Genomic DNA, 17,070 nt, shown 5'->3' with positions numbered 1-17,070 from the left:
TAGTCTCCATGGGAGGCTAGAAGCATCCACTACTCGATCGGCTCTGCTACATAGAGGTGATGCACAGATCACCTCTATGCAGCAGAATTACAGGCTTGCTATGAGCGCTGTCCACAGGGTCACGCTCTCAGCAATCTGCCATCCACAACAAAAGAGGTCTCGAGGAGACCTCTGGGTGTGATGGCAACGCACTGATGACCCCCTATCACGTGACGGGGGTCAGCGGTGTGCATACTTCCAGCCGCGGAGCCGGCAGCACTTGTTAAATGCCGATGTCAAGAGTTTGACAATGGCATTTAACTAGTTAATTGGAGCTGGTGGATCGCGATTCCGCTCGCGCCCATTGCGTGCACACGTTGCGGCTTTGAGGTGGGCTCACCGCCGAAGCCCACCTCAAAAACAGGGGATACTGCCAGCTGACGTACTATCCCGTCAGCTGGCAAAAAGGGGTTAATTTTGGTGATCCCCATTTTTCATCATGTGCCTTTTCTTTTGTTTTTCATACTGGGTGGTCAAGGAAACAGGCTTTTGTTTGATCAATAGAGGTTTGTTAATCTGTTGATTACACATTATCCAGGCCAGCTAGTTTCTTGACTTGCACACTGAAGGATAAACTATAATTAAGCAATGCGGGTTAACCTCATCACCCCTTCCCCTTGACCTGTGGATGATGCTTGAAGGACAACCGTTGTGAACTATAAAAAGGGGATATGCCTCTGTAACAAGACATCCAAAGATACAAAGACTCTTTACAAACCCACAGCCAGGAACAGTCTACAAGTCAACTGACAGAACATCATGGCTCCATCGCGAGGGACACAGATTTGACATTCTACATGATGCCAGCTTACGGGACAACAGCCCTGTCAGAAAGAATCCAGATCTGCTCCACTGACCATAACTGAACCCATGGCTACTTTTGGGAAAGTCAGGTCCAAATCCTGAGTCTTTTGGATACATTTGGGGAAGCCAGCATTGGGACCCACTGGTAACCTGGCCCCATGGAGATGTTCAGAGAAGCCAGATTGTGACTCTTCGGTCACCTGGCCTCAATGGACTGTCAGCTTCCTAAACTCATCATTACCTCCTCTCTGCGCGTGCCACAGGTGTGGGTAGTTGACCCTGGAAGTCACAGATGGTTTTAATCCCGGCGAGTTAGCAGAAGGGTGTAGATTTCCATCATCTTGGGTTTTTTTTTTTTAATTCTTTATTAAAGTTTTCAAGTAACAAGACACCATCTTGGGTTTTTTACTGGGACTGTCATTTGCCTGTTTTGTGGTTACAAGTGTTGCCACACTGTTTTATCCTCACTGTGTTGTATGAATAGTAATATGCGCACAGTAAAAGAGCGGGTGTTCGATGGGATGAGCCTTGGTCCATGCAGTCTCGAGCCAGCGGACTAGAGCACCCACTGATCCGCATGTCTCCACATATGTATTCCTGCCTTTAGGTTAGAAGTGCATGGGACAAGCAGATTAATTTTTGCTTTTAAAAAGGCTTTAAGGGTTATGGTCATCTTTATGAATGGGTATTATCAGATAACTTCAAAGACGAGGACAGTCTCCCATGCCAGAGGAAAAAAAAAAAGTTTAAACACAACTTCTTAGTAAAGGGTTGAAAAGAATGTTCAGAACATGCACATCATTAAATACATGATATTCATTGGTTTATGGATTTGGGTTAAAACCTCCAAAATCATAGCAACTTCACTGCTGTCCTCGGCATACGCCGATAACTGACTAGTCCAGAGCGTAACCCAGGGCGTACCGGCCTCACGTGATGTAATCATCCTCCCGGGCAGGACGGCCATTCTCCTGTCTGTGCTGCGGAGTCCACATGGCCAGTGAGGAGGACCTCAATTACAGCATCTGAGGCCGGACTCCTCTTTGTGAAGAGATGCTTCTCTGGACTAGTCTGAGGCAATTTGTATATGCCCAGGACAGAAATAAAAGTTATTTTAGATAATTAAGCAAATTGTGAAACTTGAGGGGCCTGACCGGTTTCCTTCTAATGTCCAAAAATACAATATAGAGCGTTAGTATCGTATGCCGGTACTATGAAGACATCAGGACTCCTACAAGCAGCTGATTAGCTCTGGAGATCAGTTTGGGTGGCTTGGGACGGAAAAAGATTAGAATAGTGGGCAACAGACCACACTGCTGAGTTGAAGGACATCGTGAGATAGGAACCCCATGTAACATCCAAAATATTTCACTGGATGTTAGGAATACACTGCCTTATATATGGTGTGGTCAGTCAGTGCTACCACAGTAACCGGACTGTTGGAGATTACACAGATCTTCATGTCAAGGCCAAATTTTCAGCAAGCTGTAAGGAGAATTTGCACTGAAGGGCTTGGAGAAACTAAAACCTAATATTTAAATTTGGTATGAACTGATTTGTAGGACCCCGTCCATTAGCTACTTTAGTAATCTGTAGCTGACAGCCTGGGGACTGCCTCCTACCTCCCTGCATATATCGCTCTAGTTTTGATAGCCTGGTGCAACACCATGCTGCAAGGATGACAGCACCACAGGCCGGCTAATGAAAAGAGCCGTGGATGCCGGGAGGTAGGAGGCAATTCTCAGTGATGCCCTCCAGTGGCCATAGATTACTGACATGGCTGATGGGCAAATCTAGTAATTACAGGAATAAAGAAATCTTAACAGTGAATCGTCAGGTTAAGGTCTCCTTCACACATTCGTGTTTGCAGTAACTGTGGTATCCGTTATTTCCATGGATACATCATGTACCCATTAAACCTAAGGTGCAATTCACATGCATGTGTTTTTTAGACGGACCGTGTGTCCATGCAAAACACATGAAGACATGTCTTTTATTCTGGCAGCATGGACAAAAGGGTCAATATAAGTCTATGGGCTGTGAAAAAACACGTTACAAGGATAACATCAGTGTACCGTCCATGTGATGTCCGTGTTTAACCCCTTAATGACCGCCGACACGCCTTTTAACGGCAGCAGTTAAGGGTACTTATTCCTCAGCGTCGCTTTTTAACGGTGCTGAGAAATAAGTCTATAGTGCACCCCAGAGTCAGAAAATCTCCGAAGTCTCAGCTACTGGGGGTAGCTGAGACCTCAGGAGAACATGATCCGGGTCGAGTTTTACCGTCCACAGTCTCGTGATCATTGTTATTCACCAAATAAACAGCGATCACAAAAAAAAAAAACAGTAATTAGACCTACCGGTAATTGTATTTCCAGGAATCCATCCTGACAGCACCATTGGAGGATGTCCTTCTTTCCCTCAGTGGGACAGGAACAACAAGCAGTTAAAGGGAACCTGTCACCCCCAAAATCGATGGTGAGATAAGCTCACCGTCATCAGGGGCTTATCTACAGCATTCTGTAATGCTGTAGATAAGCCCCTGATGTAACCTGAAAGAGGAGAAAAAGAGGTTAGATTATACTCACCCAGGGGCGGTCCCGCTGCGGTCCGGTCAAATGGGTGTCTCAGGTCCGCTCCGGCGCCTCCTATCTTCATTCCATGACGTCCTCTTCTGGTCTTCACGCCGCAGCTCCGGCACAGGCGTACTTTGTCTGCCCTGTTGAGGGCAGAGCAAAGTACTGCAGTGCGCAGGGCCTCTCTGACCTGCAGTACTTTGCTCTGCCCTCAACAGGGCAGACAAAGTACACCTGCGCCAAAGCCGCGGCGTGAAGACCAGAAGAGGACGTCATGGAATGAAGATGGGAGGCGCTGTTCCAGACCTGAGACACCCATCGGAGCAGAAACGCCCCTGGGTGAGTATAATCTAACCTCTTTATCTCCTCTTTCAGGTTACATCGAGGGCTTATCTACAGCATTACAGAATGCTGTAGATAAGCCCCTGATGATGGTGAGCTTACCTCGCCATCGATTTTGGGGGTGACAGGTTCCCTTTAAAAAGGACCCTCCCCACTCCACCCACCAGTGATTTTCCAAAGTATCACATCTGGATGGATGCAAAAAAAAGTTTATTACTAGTGATGAGAGACTATACTCGTTACTCGAGATTTCCCGAGCACGCTCGGGTGACCTCCGAGTATTTTTTAGTGCGCGGAGATTTAGTTTTTATTGCCGCAGCTGAATGATTTACATCTGTTAGCCAGCATAAGTACATGTGGGGATTCCCTAGCAACCAGGCAACCCACTCATGTACTTACGCTGGCTAACAGATGTAAATCATTCAGCTGCGTCAATAAAAACCTAAATTTCCGAGCACTAAAAAATACTCGGAGGACACCCGGGCATGCTAGGGAAATCTCGAGTAACGATTATATTCGCTCATCACTATTTATTAACAACTTCTACACCAATGTTACATCACATTGTATTATATACTAATCTTGCAGTGGGAGGGAACTAGTAGTGCTCTCAGGATGGATTCCTGGAAATACAATTACCGTTAGGTCTAATCACCGTTTTCCAGTTCACCACCTGACAGCACCATTGGAGGAATACTAAAGAATGGTAATTTTAGGGTAGGACTACTGCATGCAATATTTCCTACCAAAAGCTAACTGCTCTGATGAGACATCTAGCTTATAGTGTCTGGCAAAAGTAGAAAGACTGGTCCAAGTCGCAGCCCTACAGATCTGCTCTGCTGAAGCTCCCCCCTTTCCTGCCCATGATGTAGCTATAGCTCGGTTGAATGGGCTTTAAGGATGTCTGGGGGATCCCTCCATTGGGCTCTATAAGCTAGTTCTACAGTAGTGTTAATCCATCTTGCAATGGTTGACTTTGCTGATTTGCAACCTTTATTTGGTCCCCCGTACTGTATGAACAGGTTCGTGTCTCGTCTCCAACCTTCAGTCGCCCTTAGGTATTTTAAAACTGTCTCTCTAACGTCCAGGTTATGATAGACCCCCTCTTTTGCATTTCTAGGATGTTGGCAGAACGAGGGACGGATTACTTCTTGGTTCATGTTTGCAGATGAAACTACCGTACTTTGGGGAGAAAGGCCAGGTTAAGTCTTAAGACTATTCTGTCGTCAAAAACCTAAAGGTATGGGTCCTGTATGGATAAAAACTGCATTTCCCCTAATCTCTTAGTTGAAGGAAGTGATGGCCACCAAAAAGGCTATTTTAAAAGAGAGATTAGCTATATCCATGTCCTCTGATAACAGGTATGGGGATCTACACAGGGCACTGAGGACTAAATTTAGGTCCCAGGGTGGAGATGATTTTCTCACAAGAGGTCTCATTCTCTGTGTGGCTCTAGAGAACCTTGCTATCCAAGGATGGTAGGCAAAAGAGGAGTCAAAGAAGACACTAAGGGCCGCAATCTGTACCTTTAGAGTACTAGGCCAGAGGCCTTTTTTAAAACCTAGTTGTAGAAAGTCAAGTATCCTAGGGATGTCCGGATTTGAAGTATCTACTGGGACTTCTCTTAAAAAGGAACAAAATCGCTTCCAGATCTTATTATAGATCGCTGAGGTCACCGACTTCCTGCTTGCTTGGAATGTTGTGATCACCTCCTCTGACAGGCCTCTAGATCTTAGGGTCAGGCGTTCAGGATCCAAGCAGATAGCTGGAGTGAGTCTGGGTTGCTGTGGAACACCAGACCTTGGTACAGTAGATCATGTCTCTTCGGTATAAGCATAGGTCTTTCTGTCGTCATTCTGGATAGTAGGGAGAGCCTGCTTCTTCTTGGACAAAAGGGAACCACCAAGATTACTGTTTCTTCCTCGTCCCGTATTTTCCTGAGTGTTCTCGGGATCAGTGGAAGAGGTGGAAAAGCGTACAGAAGACCTTCTCCCCAAGGTTGAGATAGAGCGTCGACCCCCCACTGCTCCCTCTAGGGGATTGAGAAAAAAGTTCTGGTCTTTGCATTTGACCTGGTGGCAAAGCGATCCATTCGAGGCGTTCCCCACTGCTGGCATAGGCTGCTGAACACTTCTGGGTTTAACTCCCACTCTGTGGGATCTATTGGCGTTCTGCTTAAAAAAATCTGCCACCTGATTTTTGGCACCTTCCAGGTAAACCGCCAAGATGGATCTGACGGGATTTTTCTGCCCATCTGAAAATCTGGTCTGCTAGGTGCTGTAGAGATGGATTTCTCGGGCCTCCCTGATGCCTTAGAAATGCCACTGCTGTCACAGTGTCGGACAGTATCCTTACGTGTCTGTCTCTGATCTGTGACTGGGCTTGGCAAAGCACTTTCCAAATCGCATAAAGTTCTCCGAAATTCGATGATTTGGTTGTCATCTCTGGACTCCAATTCCCCTGGTAGTAGGTCTTTCCTATATGTCCGCCCCATCCGTACTGACTGGCGTCCGTGGTAATGGTGACACAGGGATAAAGGATCCATGGAACTCCCACCTTCAGGTTCTTCGGGATGGTCCACCAGGTTAGAGATTTCTTTCCTGAAGGAGAAAGAGTCATCTTCTTTTCCAGAGAGCTTTGCCTTCTGTCCCAAGTTTTCAGAATCTCCTTCTGTAACCCCCATGAGTGAAATTGACTCTACTTCACACAGGGAATACAGGCCGTCATTAAGCCTAGAATCCTCATTGCCTCTCTTATAGAGGAAGGGTTCCCTCTGAACCGGTGTACGCTCTCGATTAACGTCACCTGACTTTCTTCTGGCAGAAAAGATGTTCTGGTGTGGGAATCTAATCTGACCCCCCAAAATTTTATTCTGGAATGTGGGACCAGGTTTCATTTCTCCCAATTCACAATCCACCCCAGCTCTTGCAGAATGGAGAGTGTGAAATTGCAATCGATCCTTAGAAGTTTCTCGGATCTCGCCATTATTAAAAAGTCATCCAGGTATGGTACTACGGAAATACCCTGATTTCTTAAGTAGGCTACTACCTCTGACATCAGTTTGGTAAATATCCTGGGGGCCGAAGCTAGGCCGAAGGGGAGGCACCTGAATCGAAAATGATAAACTACTCCTCTGTTCATCAGAGCGAATCTCAGGAATTTCTGGTAGGAAGCGTGGATTGGGACATGGTAGTATGCACTCTTTAGATCTAAGGTGCACATCACCATGTCTTTGTCTATCAGAGGTATTGTGGACTTTATAGACTCCATCCTGAATCTCCTGTATCTTATCCACTTGTTCAGGGGTTTGAGATTTATAATCGTCCGGGAGTCTCCCGATGACTTTATATTGAAAAGAGGTTTGAATAATGGCCCTTGCCTCTCTCTGGGATGGGTATTGGGACAATTGCCTTTAATTTTAATAACTCCTGGATGTCTGGCCACATAGGGGAATTTAAGAGGGCATAGGATCTGGTTACTATGAACCTTTCTGGAGGAAGGCTGGTGAACTCTAGCTTCTAACCCTGAGCAATCACCTGAAGAATAAATGGATTTTGGATATATTCTACCAACCCCCTAGAAATTTTGGTAACCGACCTCCCACTCTGATGTCATTTATTCGGTTTCCCTGAACCAGGACCCAGGAAGATGGAGTCTCTAGCTTTTCCACCTTTGGGATAAGACCATCTCCCAGTTTTCTCCTTCCCCCTGTAGTCTATCTTCTGACTGTGACCTATGAAAGGGCTGGTACTTTTTCGTATTTTCCTCAGGGAACCCTTTCTTTTTGTCTGAGGCTTTTTCTAATATGTCGTCTAGAATTGGCCCAAACACTTTACCCCCTGAGAACGGGATCCCACAAAGTTTGATTGAATATCCCCCGACCAAGTTTTTAGCCAGATAGCTCTTCTGGCTGCATTGGACAAAGACTCGCTTCTGGCGGTGAATCGCACAGACTCCACTGAAGCGTCCGCCATGAATCCTGTTGTGAGCTTTAGTAATGGTAAGGATTTGAGAATGACATCTCTGGAGGTTTTAGCCTTGAGATCGGCCATCCATAGATGCATGGATCGAGCTACAGAGGTTGCTGCTATATTGGCCCATATTAATGCTGCTGAGGATTCCCAAGTTCTCCTAAGCAGTCCATCTGTCTTGCGATCCATTGGTTCCTTCAGCACGGAGGAGTCCTCAAAAGGAATCACCGTCTTCTTCGCCACTTTAGCCAATGGCACATCTATCTTGGGGACTTCATCCCAAACCTTTATATCCTCTGGATAAAAAGGCAAACAGAGTCTAAAGTCACTAGGCACCACTAGCCTCTTCTCTGCATCCTGCTATTCTTCCAAGATCATGAAACGGATGTGATTAATAACCAGATAAACTCTAGTGACTTGAGCATGCAGACAACCAAACATCTCATACTGAATCGAGGTTTCCTCTGGAGTGTCCTATAACTGCATGGTGTTACGTACTGCATGCAGGAGTTCATCCGTATCTGCTGCCGAGAAGAGACATTTCTTTCCTCTTCCTATTGTGTCTTCTCTTTCTTCCTTATCCGACTCTCCGGAATTTTCTTCATGAGAAGATGGGCTGGACTCCCTCGGTCTTTTACGCGATGTTTGCGGTTCTGTCTGGCTGATCTGGGGAAGATTCAGACTCGAGATGGAAGCCTGAACCTCCTGACGTATCATTGCTCTCATGTTGGTTGATAATGAAGTGTGCTCTTCGCCGACGATTTTAGACGTGCACGACTTGCCAAGCTGCTTCCGTCAGTTCTCTGGTAATCTAGCTGCACAAATGGGACATTTATTCCTCCCAGGTTTTTTCTTTTCAGTTGCAGGGGTGGGAGGCTCTCCCTGTAACACACAGAGATCCTAGTATTACCTCCGAGTAAATAGTGGATTACGAAGTGGCATTGTTGTATGGCTTTGAGTAGCCTACTCACGTGCCCCTGTGTTTGTTCTAGTCCCTCAGGTGTGCCTGTGTTTTCCATAAGGAAAGTACATTAGCCGGGTGCTCCCTACCAGGATGGCCGGCGGCATATACAGCCCCATTCCCCCCTTTTATATGCCTTTACCTGGCTGATCCTGCCCTCCTCACCGCGTTCCACGAGGCGTGACCGTGCTGAACAGCCTCTCCTGAGGCCGGCGCTGCCGCTAAGATCTGCCCGCAGACATCCGATCAGTGTGCCCGTTGTGGCCAGAAGTGCCGCGGCTGGAAGCGGCCGCTGCACACAGCCCGGCAGACTGGCGCCCGGACCGAGAGCCCCCGGTGCGGAGGAAGCGGACCTGACCCCAGGAGTAGCGCTACACTGGGGAGGCTGAGGGACCCACCATCGCAGGTATCAGCAGCAGATGTCTTGCGGTGGGGAAGGGAAAGGCTGGGCCCCCCGATCACCACCATCTGCACAGCACTGTCGGAGGACACGCTTGCCGTTCCTATCCACAGTGGGACAGGAAAAACACTGGTGGGTGGTAAGGGGAGGGTCCTTTTAACCGCTTGTTGTTCCTGTCTCACTGAGGGTAAGAAGGACGTCCTCCAATGGTGCTGTCAGGTGGTGAACTGGAAAATTACAATTTCCCATTAATTTCTCTCTCCTCTGATATGATCTAGCATACCAGAGGAGAGAGAAATTGGGTCCCCCGAGCCCCCTGTACCTCCTCTGTCATCCCCAGACGCTCTGGCTCCGTTCCCCGGCCCTCTGAATCATCTTCCTGGAATAAAATGGCTGGCACATGGCAGTGCGCCCGCCGAGATCTGCCAGCCGATAATCGCCAACAATAGGAGATTTTTCCTATTGGTTAATTTTGATCACTATGGTAGGGTCTATCACAGTGATCAAAATTTAAAAAAATAGTAACACAAACCCCCCTATAGTTAGGTAAAAATAATTAAAAAAACATTTATTTTTTTCCATTCTGTGGTGTTGGGGTGACGGTTGTGGAGTTGGGGTGACTTGTGGAGTTGGGACTAGGGATAGGGGTGTTTTGGGGTTAGGGCTGTGTTAGCGTTGGAGTTAGAATTGCGGGGGTTCCACTGTAGGTACATTAGGGGGTTCTCCAAAGGTGACATGGATTCCAGCCAATTTTGCGTTGCTCCCTCCCTTCTGAGCCCTGCCATGCGCCCAAACAGTGGCTTTCCCCCACATACGGGGTATTGGCGTACTCAGGAGAAATTGCACAACAAATTTTGTTGTCCATCTTCTTCTTTTACCCTTGTGAGAATATAAAACTTTGGGTCTACTGTAAATTTTTTGTGAAAAAAGTAAAAATGTTAATTTTTTCCTTCCACATTGCTTTAGTTCTCGTGAAGAACCTGAAGGGTTAATAAACTTCTTCAATGTGGTTTTGCACACATTGAAGGGTGCAGTTCTTAGAATGGTGTCACTTTTGGGCATTTTCTGTCATATAGATCCCCAAACTCAATTTAAATGTGAGGTAGTCGGTAAAAAAAATTGGATTTGTATATTTTGTTGGGAAAATGAGAAATCGCTGGTCAACTTTTAACCCTTAACCCTGCTGTTCTGTTCGGTCTGGGGAGACCTATTTTGAACTTTGGTATTTTTTGGGGTGTTCAAGATGCGGTTCTGAAACTTGTGGTTGATTGACTTAAATGAGGATGGGTCGGTCGGCCACGGGTTTCAGAGCCGCATCTTGAATATTTTAAAGAATATTGAAGTTCAAAGTCGGTCATTTTTGACCAACAGAACAGCAGGGTTAATAACGTCCTAACAAAAAAAAATATATGTTTCCAAAATTGTGCTGATGTAAAGTAGACATGTGGGAAATGTTATTTATTAACTATTTTTTTGTGACAAGTCTCTGATTTAAGAGCACAAAAGTTAAAAGTTTGAAAATTTTCCAAATTTTTGCCAAATTTCCATTTTGTTTTTTCATAAATAAGCGCGAGTCATATTGAAGAAATGTTACCACTTTCCAGAAGTACAATATGTCACGAAAAAATGATCTCAGTATCAGTGCGATCCGTTGAAGCGTTCCAGAGTTATAACCTCATAAAGTGACAGTGGTCAGAATTGTAAAAATTGGCCCGGTCATTAAGTACAAAAGTGGCTGTCGCTAAGGTGTTAACATTGCAAACAATAGGAGAACCTTTGTCATTTCTTTCTCCATATCGGAAAATTACTGATGACGCCGATGGTAAAGCAGTAAACAAAAATTGGCGTGCACACAGCAGTTGAGGCGAGGTGGAAGTGGTGGACATCAAGTGAAGACATTTCACCACACACAAGTTCAAAGCAAGTTTTTAAATTCTTTCTTAAATCAAGTGCAGGTAGCAAAAAAAAAAAGAGTCTAAAGTGCAAGTGATAAGAGCAAAGTAACGTGCCGAACCGATCCAGAGTCTTGGCCACATTGTCGCTCTAGATATAGAGTTAGCCCATGAGCTGCTGGAAATCCCCAAAAGGAGGAGAGTAGGAGTATTTAGTAATTGGCAATGTCTGTACAAGCGTTCCTGCGCCTCTGGTGTTCGTGTAAAGGCCTAGAATCGGATCGAAACGTTAGGTCGCTTTTATCACTTGCACTTTATACGTATTTTTCTGCAGCCTGCACTAGATTTAAGAAAAAATGAGATAACTTGCATTGAACTTTTTGAGTATGAGGTGAAATTTCTACACTTTTGACACACTGATGAGTCATGAGGTTCCCACACACAATACATGGTCGGCCAGTCCTACCGAATTGGGCAAGTTTGGTAGAAAACCATCTAATGTGTAGATAGGAGGGGACAGATTCACATTGTGACTGCTCTACCCGGCCTCCGGCGATACACTGCTGGAACAATTACCTTCCTTTCAGTGTATCACTGCGCTGCCTTGAGAGTTTACCGGAGTTCTTTAGCTCTGGTGCTCTCACTTCTACCACTGTGTGAGAACTTTCCCACGCAGCGGTGCCATAAGTGAGGGCCCCAGAGCTGATCAGATGATGAACTCTCACTGTAGCTCCATGATAAACTGCGGGAGCAATTACCTCCTATAAGTGTATCACTGCGCTGCCTTGAGAGTTCACCGGAGTTCATTAGCTCTGGTGCGCTCACTTCTACCACTGTGTGAGAACTATCCCACACAGCGGTGCCGTAAATGAGAGCACCGGAGCTGATCAGCTGATGAACTCTCACAGTAGCTTCATGATACACTGATAGGAGGTAATCGCTCTCACAGTGTATCGCTGGAGGCTGGGTGAGATCGCCGTGGGACTATCGGTATTAAATGGACTACGGCGGAAAGGTGAGTATATGTTGGTTTATTATTTTTGATTATTTGCAGGAGACACAGGCACTGGAGATTAGGCGTTTGGTGAGTATGTATTTTGTATGTAAATATGTATGTAAATATGTATGTAATTATGTATGTAATTATGTAAATGTTTTGTAATTTTTTTTTTTTTTTTTACAATTGAACACAAACGCCAGTTGAGACTATTCTCCCATCATCGGCTCATGCGGTCTCTGTGAAAGACGTAGCCAGATGGGAGTAGTAGTCGCATGGGTGCACACACACACACACACACACACATTCTCCGCTCACATACTCTTCCTCCCTCTGACATCATTTCCTTTAACAACTTGCAGAATTTTTGGCAGAAAATCTGCAGCAAATCCGCAAACCTTTTTACACCTGCATTTTTGCTGCAGATTTGACTGACTCAATTGAAGTCAATGAGTCAAAAATGCTGCAGAAACGCAAAAAGAACTGACATGCTGCAGAAGAAAATGCACTGCAAATGCGGATGGAAATTTACTGATCATTTGCACAACACTTCAGGACTGTCATTGAATTACCTTGCTTTTGTATTCCATTGCGCTTTTGGACCATTTACGAATGTAAAAAAACGCTGCAAAAATGCATCGTGTGCAAATAGCATAATTATTTAGCTCTATGAATTTACAAAAATGTATGAAAAAATGCATGCATAAAAAAGGAAGTATTTTCCACTGCATTTTTCTGCCAAGAGATGCGGAAACCTTGCAGAAATCTCTGCAAGCAAATACGCAACGTGCGCACATAGGAGCAGCGCTGAGAACAAAAGAGGACAGCGGTGAGTAAGTGTTAAGGTACCGTCACACTAGACGATATCGCTAGCGATCCGTGACGTTGCAGCGTCCTCGCTAGCGATATCGTCCAGTGTGACAGGCAGCAGCGATCAGGCCCCTGCTGTGCTGTCGCTGGTCGGGGAAGAAAGTCCAGAACTTTATTTGGTCGCTGGACTCCCCGCAGACATCGCTGAATCGGCGTGTGTGACACCGATTCGGCGATGTCTTCACTGGTAACCAGGGTAAACATCGGGTAACTAAGCGCAGGGCCGCGCTTAGTAACCCGATGTTTACCCTGGTTACCATCCTAAAAGTAAAAAAAAACAAACACTACATACTTACCTACAGCCGTCTGTCCTCCAGCGCTGTGCTCTGCACTCCTCCTGTACTGTCTGTGAGCGTCGGTCAGCCGGAAAGCAGAGCGGTGACGTCACCGCTCTGCTTTCCGGCCGCTGTGCTCACAGCCAGTACAGGAGGAGTGCAGAGCACAGCGCTGGAGGACAGACAGCGGTAGGTAAGTATGTAGTGTTTGTTTTTTTTTTACTTTTAGGATGGTAACCAGGGTAAACATCGGGTTACTAAGCGCGGCCCTGCGCTTAGTTACCCGATGTTTACCCTGGTTACCGGGGACCTCGGGATCGTTGGTCGCTGGAGAGCTGTCTGTGTGACAGCTCTCCAGCGACCAAACAGCGACGCTGCAGCGATCCGGATCGTTGTCGGTATCGCTGCAGCGTCGCTAAGTGTGACGGTACCTTAAGACTAGCAACAGGGAACTTCGTGTAGTAGCACAACTCCAGCACGGTGATAAAAAACACTGAAGTGGTGCATTAAGGCATAGTCAGAGGGACAAGTATAGATAGTCTTACATGGGTCTGTTTGGCCAGCCTGTCAGCTGGCTACTTGCATCTGACATTTTAGCCACTATGAGATCTTATTGTGCAAAGATTGCTGAATTTGACCTTTTTTAATATTTTGTATAAATAAGGAACCTCAACTTTTTCCTTTGCCTTGCTCCATTCTTTGATGCAGAACTCACCCTGAGCCGGCGGCTGTGACTGTCCTTGGAGGCGCAGGACGTGGGTCTGATTGTCCTTTTTCTTGCTCTTTGATAAAGGCCCTGGCTTCCCTTGATGAGCAATCTACTTCTTTAGTTACCCTGATGAAATAACAGAAAGAGGGAAGTAAACTTTGAAGCTCATAAAAAACAAAAACATATTCTAATCTTGTGTACAAACAGTGTAACTACTAAATGCAATGTCTGCAGCCGATGGACTGCAGTGCGGCACTCATCACAAGTGTTCGAGTCACTGTACAGCAAAAAGCGAGCAGTAAACAAAAAGAAAAAAAAATAATATTCCATGCTCCCCACGCCCATAATCCCTTCTCTATGCACTGAACCCGGCACTGAGAGGTGGGAGGGACTATGGGCGTGGGGAGCAGTCAATATCCATCTATATACACACATATACAGTTATATGAAAAAGTTTGGGCACCCCTACTATGTGACTGGGCAATATGCTACGCGGCTGGGCAATATGCTACGCGGCTGGGCAATATGCTACGCGGCTGGGCAATATGCTACGCGGCTGGGCAATATGCTACGCGGCTGGGCAATATGCTACGCGGCTGGGCAATATACTACGCGGCTGGGCAATATGCTACACGGCTGGGCAATATACTACGCGGCTGGGCAATATGCTACACGGCTGGGCAATATACTACGCGGCTGGGCAATATACTACGTAGCTGGGCAATATACTACGTGGACATGCATATTCTAGAATACCCGATGCGTTAGAATCGGGCCACCATCTAGTTTAAAAATGAACAGTTATATTCACCTAGTGTCTAAGGCCGGGTTCACATTAGCATTTCTGTGCGCAGCGTTTGATAGGCATACATCCGCATGCGTATATATCTTTAACATGGTGTACGCAGGGACATGCGACGGTGTCCGGCGAACACAACATGTTGCATTTTTTGAGGCGTCAAATATGGCGCAATCGTCCGCATGAGGACGACTGCATCAAAAAAACGCATTACTGTCTATGGGAACGCACTGGTACGCATGTGTTCGATACGCATGCGTACTTTAGACTGCGCAAGTCCAGAAAATGATGTCACCGCCTCCACCATGCACATAAGAAAACGCAAACGCATGCACACACAGCATTTTTGTTTGCGTTATGCGTAAGATCATGCGCAGGCGTAAGCATGCTTTTGCATGAGTTTTGGCATGCGTTTGCGCAAGCAGATGATACGCTGTGCCAAGAAACGCTAATGTGAACCTAGCCTAATTCCACCGAATCCCTCGTCTCCAGAAATAAAACAAAAATAAAAACCAACATCCCTCACCTGTCCGTTGTTCTGCCGCATGCTGTAATCCGTGTCTGAGGGATAAACAGTTTTCAACCTGGAGTTCAAATTCACCACAGTGAAGTTCTCCCAGTGAATTGCAGTGAACTCGCCTGCACACAGTGAGACTTTCTCATGGTGCTATTGGTCATCCCACTGAGGTCATCCAGCCTGGCTGAGAACGCAGCTTCAGTGACTGTCCGTAACCTCGATGACCTCACCGCTAGTCACTGCTCGCAGCAACTCATTCATCAGTCTGGACAGTTCTCAGTCTGGACAGCCGCATCTTGGAACAGTCCAGGTTGAAAACCCAGACATGGATTACGGCATGGGACATTATAACAGGATACAAGGGATTCAGTGGAATTATGGGTTAGGTGAGTAAAACTGAAACTGACAGCTGAGGATTGCGGCCCCGTGAGATTTGAGTGGCTGATTATCAAAAATGCAGGGGAACCCACAATGTTTGTTTTTTTTTATTATGTATTTACAGCGCAGGCTGATGAATACTCCCCATCAGCCGCTCCTGCTCTCACTGTTATTAGTGGCAGCAGCCGTCGGCTGATGGGAACAGTAGTCCCATCAGCTGACACTAGTGAGTAGACATAAATGTTATACCTCCGATCGCAGCTGCAGGCTCACGTTGTCATTTGACAGCATGGGAACTGCGGCTGTCAGACCGGTGGGGATGATTTTTACCACAGATCAGAAGCGGTGTTTGCTGCACTGTAATGCTGAAGCAGAGACTCACCGGCGCCTGCGCAGAAGATCAATGCAGATACTGCCCATAGAAGGGCGAATAGGGCTCGCGTAACCGTGCACGCGCCTAGTGCATACGTGGGATTACAGCGCCGAACAGATCAGTGTGACGATGATGGGAGAGGGGTACCATTATACCGAAGTCAGGAGGCAGATTTATTTCAGGCACTGAACGCCAGGGAGCCTCGAATAAATCATTAACATAAAACATTATAAATGAATGAAGATCTACACCGCAGCTATGAGGCATACAGGCAAGACTGGTTTAACCATTCTAATACATGTATGCCCATAGTAATACATCACAATCGTCCAGGGGGTGACAAATTTCCTTTAAATGATCAACGTTATTCAATTGGTGTATATTTGGCAGCCCACACAAGCAAAACCTAAACATGTGGTCTGGGAAGGGGGTGGGGTGAGTACTTGGTACACGAGATTCTTTATACAAAGGCTGAAAAAAAAATTATTGATTTCCTAATGTATCACGTCACTGAGAAGTCTGAAGAGCATCTCAGTGGAACATATGTCTAGGCGAGAGCCGCACTCAGAATGATTTCATCAGCTGGCAATAGGGCTGAGCCCCCTCTCGTTCTTACAGATGGGCCTCACTGAAGACAACTCCCAAATGCAGGGGGTGAAAATTAACATTACAGCAGACAGAATACAGAGCGTGATTGTTCCAAGAGGCCCCAAACATCTGCCAGGACAGAATGAGCTGATTTTACCAAGCAGTTCCTATAACGGGCCTCCAAAACTGTGTGCTGGCCCGAGCCGAGGAGACTGCAGGCGGCTGCCACTGCCATCTGGGTGCTACTGCACCACCTAGTGGTCACTTACAAGAACACAACGGTTCAAAAAGAACCTGAAGACCCACCTCTTCCGACAAGCCTACAACCTGCAGTAACCACCGATTGACCTAATTGCTGCATGACCAGCTCTATCCTCACCTACTGTATTCTCACTCATCCCTTGTAGATTGTGAGCCTTCGCGGGCAGGGTCCTCTCTCCTCCTGTACCAGTTGTGACTTGTATTGTTCAAGACTATTGTACTTGCTTTATTATGTATACCCTTCCTCACATGTAAAGCGCCATGGAATAAATGGCGCTATAACAATAAATAATAATAATATGCAGAGAAATCTTCTTT

General features: G+C 46.2%; 1 protein-coding gene across 1 annotated transcript in view; it reads right to left on the bottom strand.

The window, feature by feature from the left end:
* CFDP1 (craniofacial development protein 1) overlaps positions 1-17,070 on the bottom strand; it is a 59,780-nt gene that overhangs the window by 23,728 nt on the left and 18,982 nt on the right. The window contains exon 5 of the mRNA XM_069740471.1: positions 13,843-13,962. Within this exon, the coding sequence (XP_069596572.1) occupies positions 13,843-13,962 (120 nt within the window). The remainder of the gene's footprint in view (positions 1-13,842; positions 13,963-17,070) is intronic.

The sequence above is a fragment of the Ranitomeya imitator genome, chromosome 9, assembly GCF_032444005.1.
Source record: "Ranitomeya imitator isolate aRanImi1 chromosome 9, aRanImi1.pri, whole genome shotgun sequence".
In the NCBI taxonomy this organism is placed as follows: domain Eukaryota; kingdom Metazoa; phylum Chordata; class Amphibia; order Anura; family Dendrobatidae; genus Ranitomeya; species Ranitomeya imitator.
This window is presented reverse-complemented; position numbering and strand designations above follow the sequence as displayed.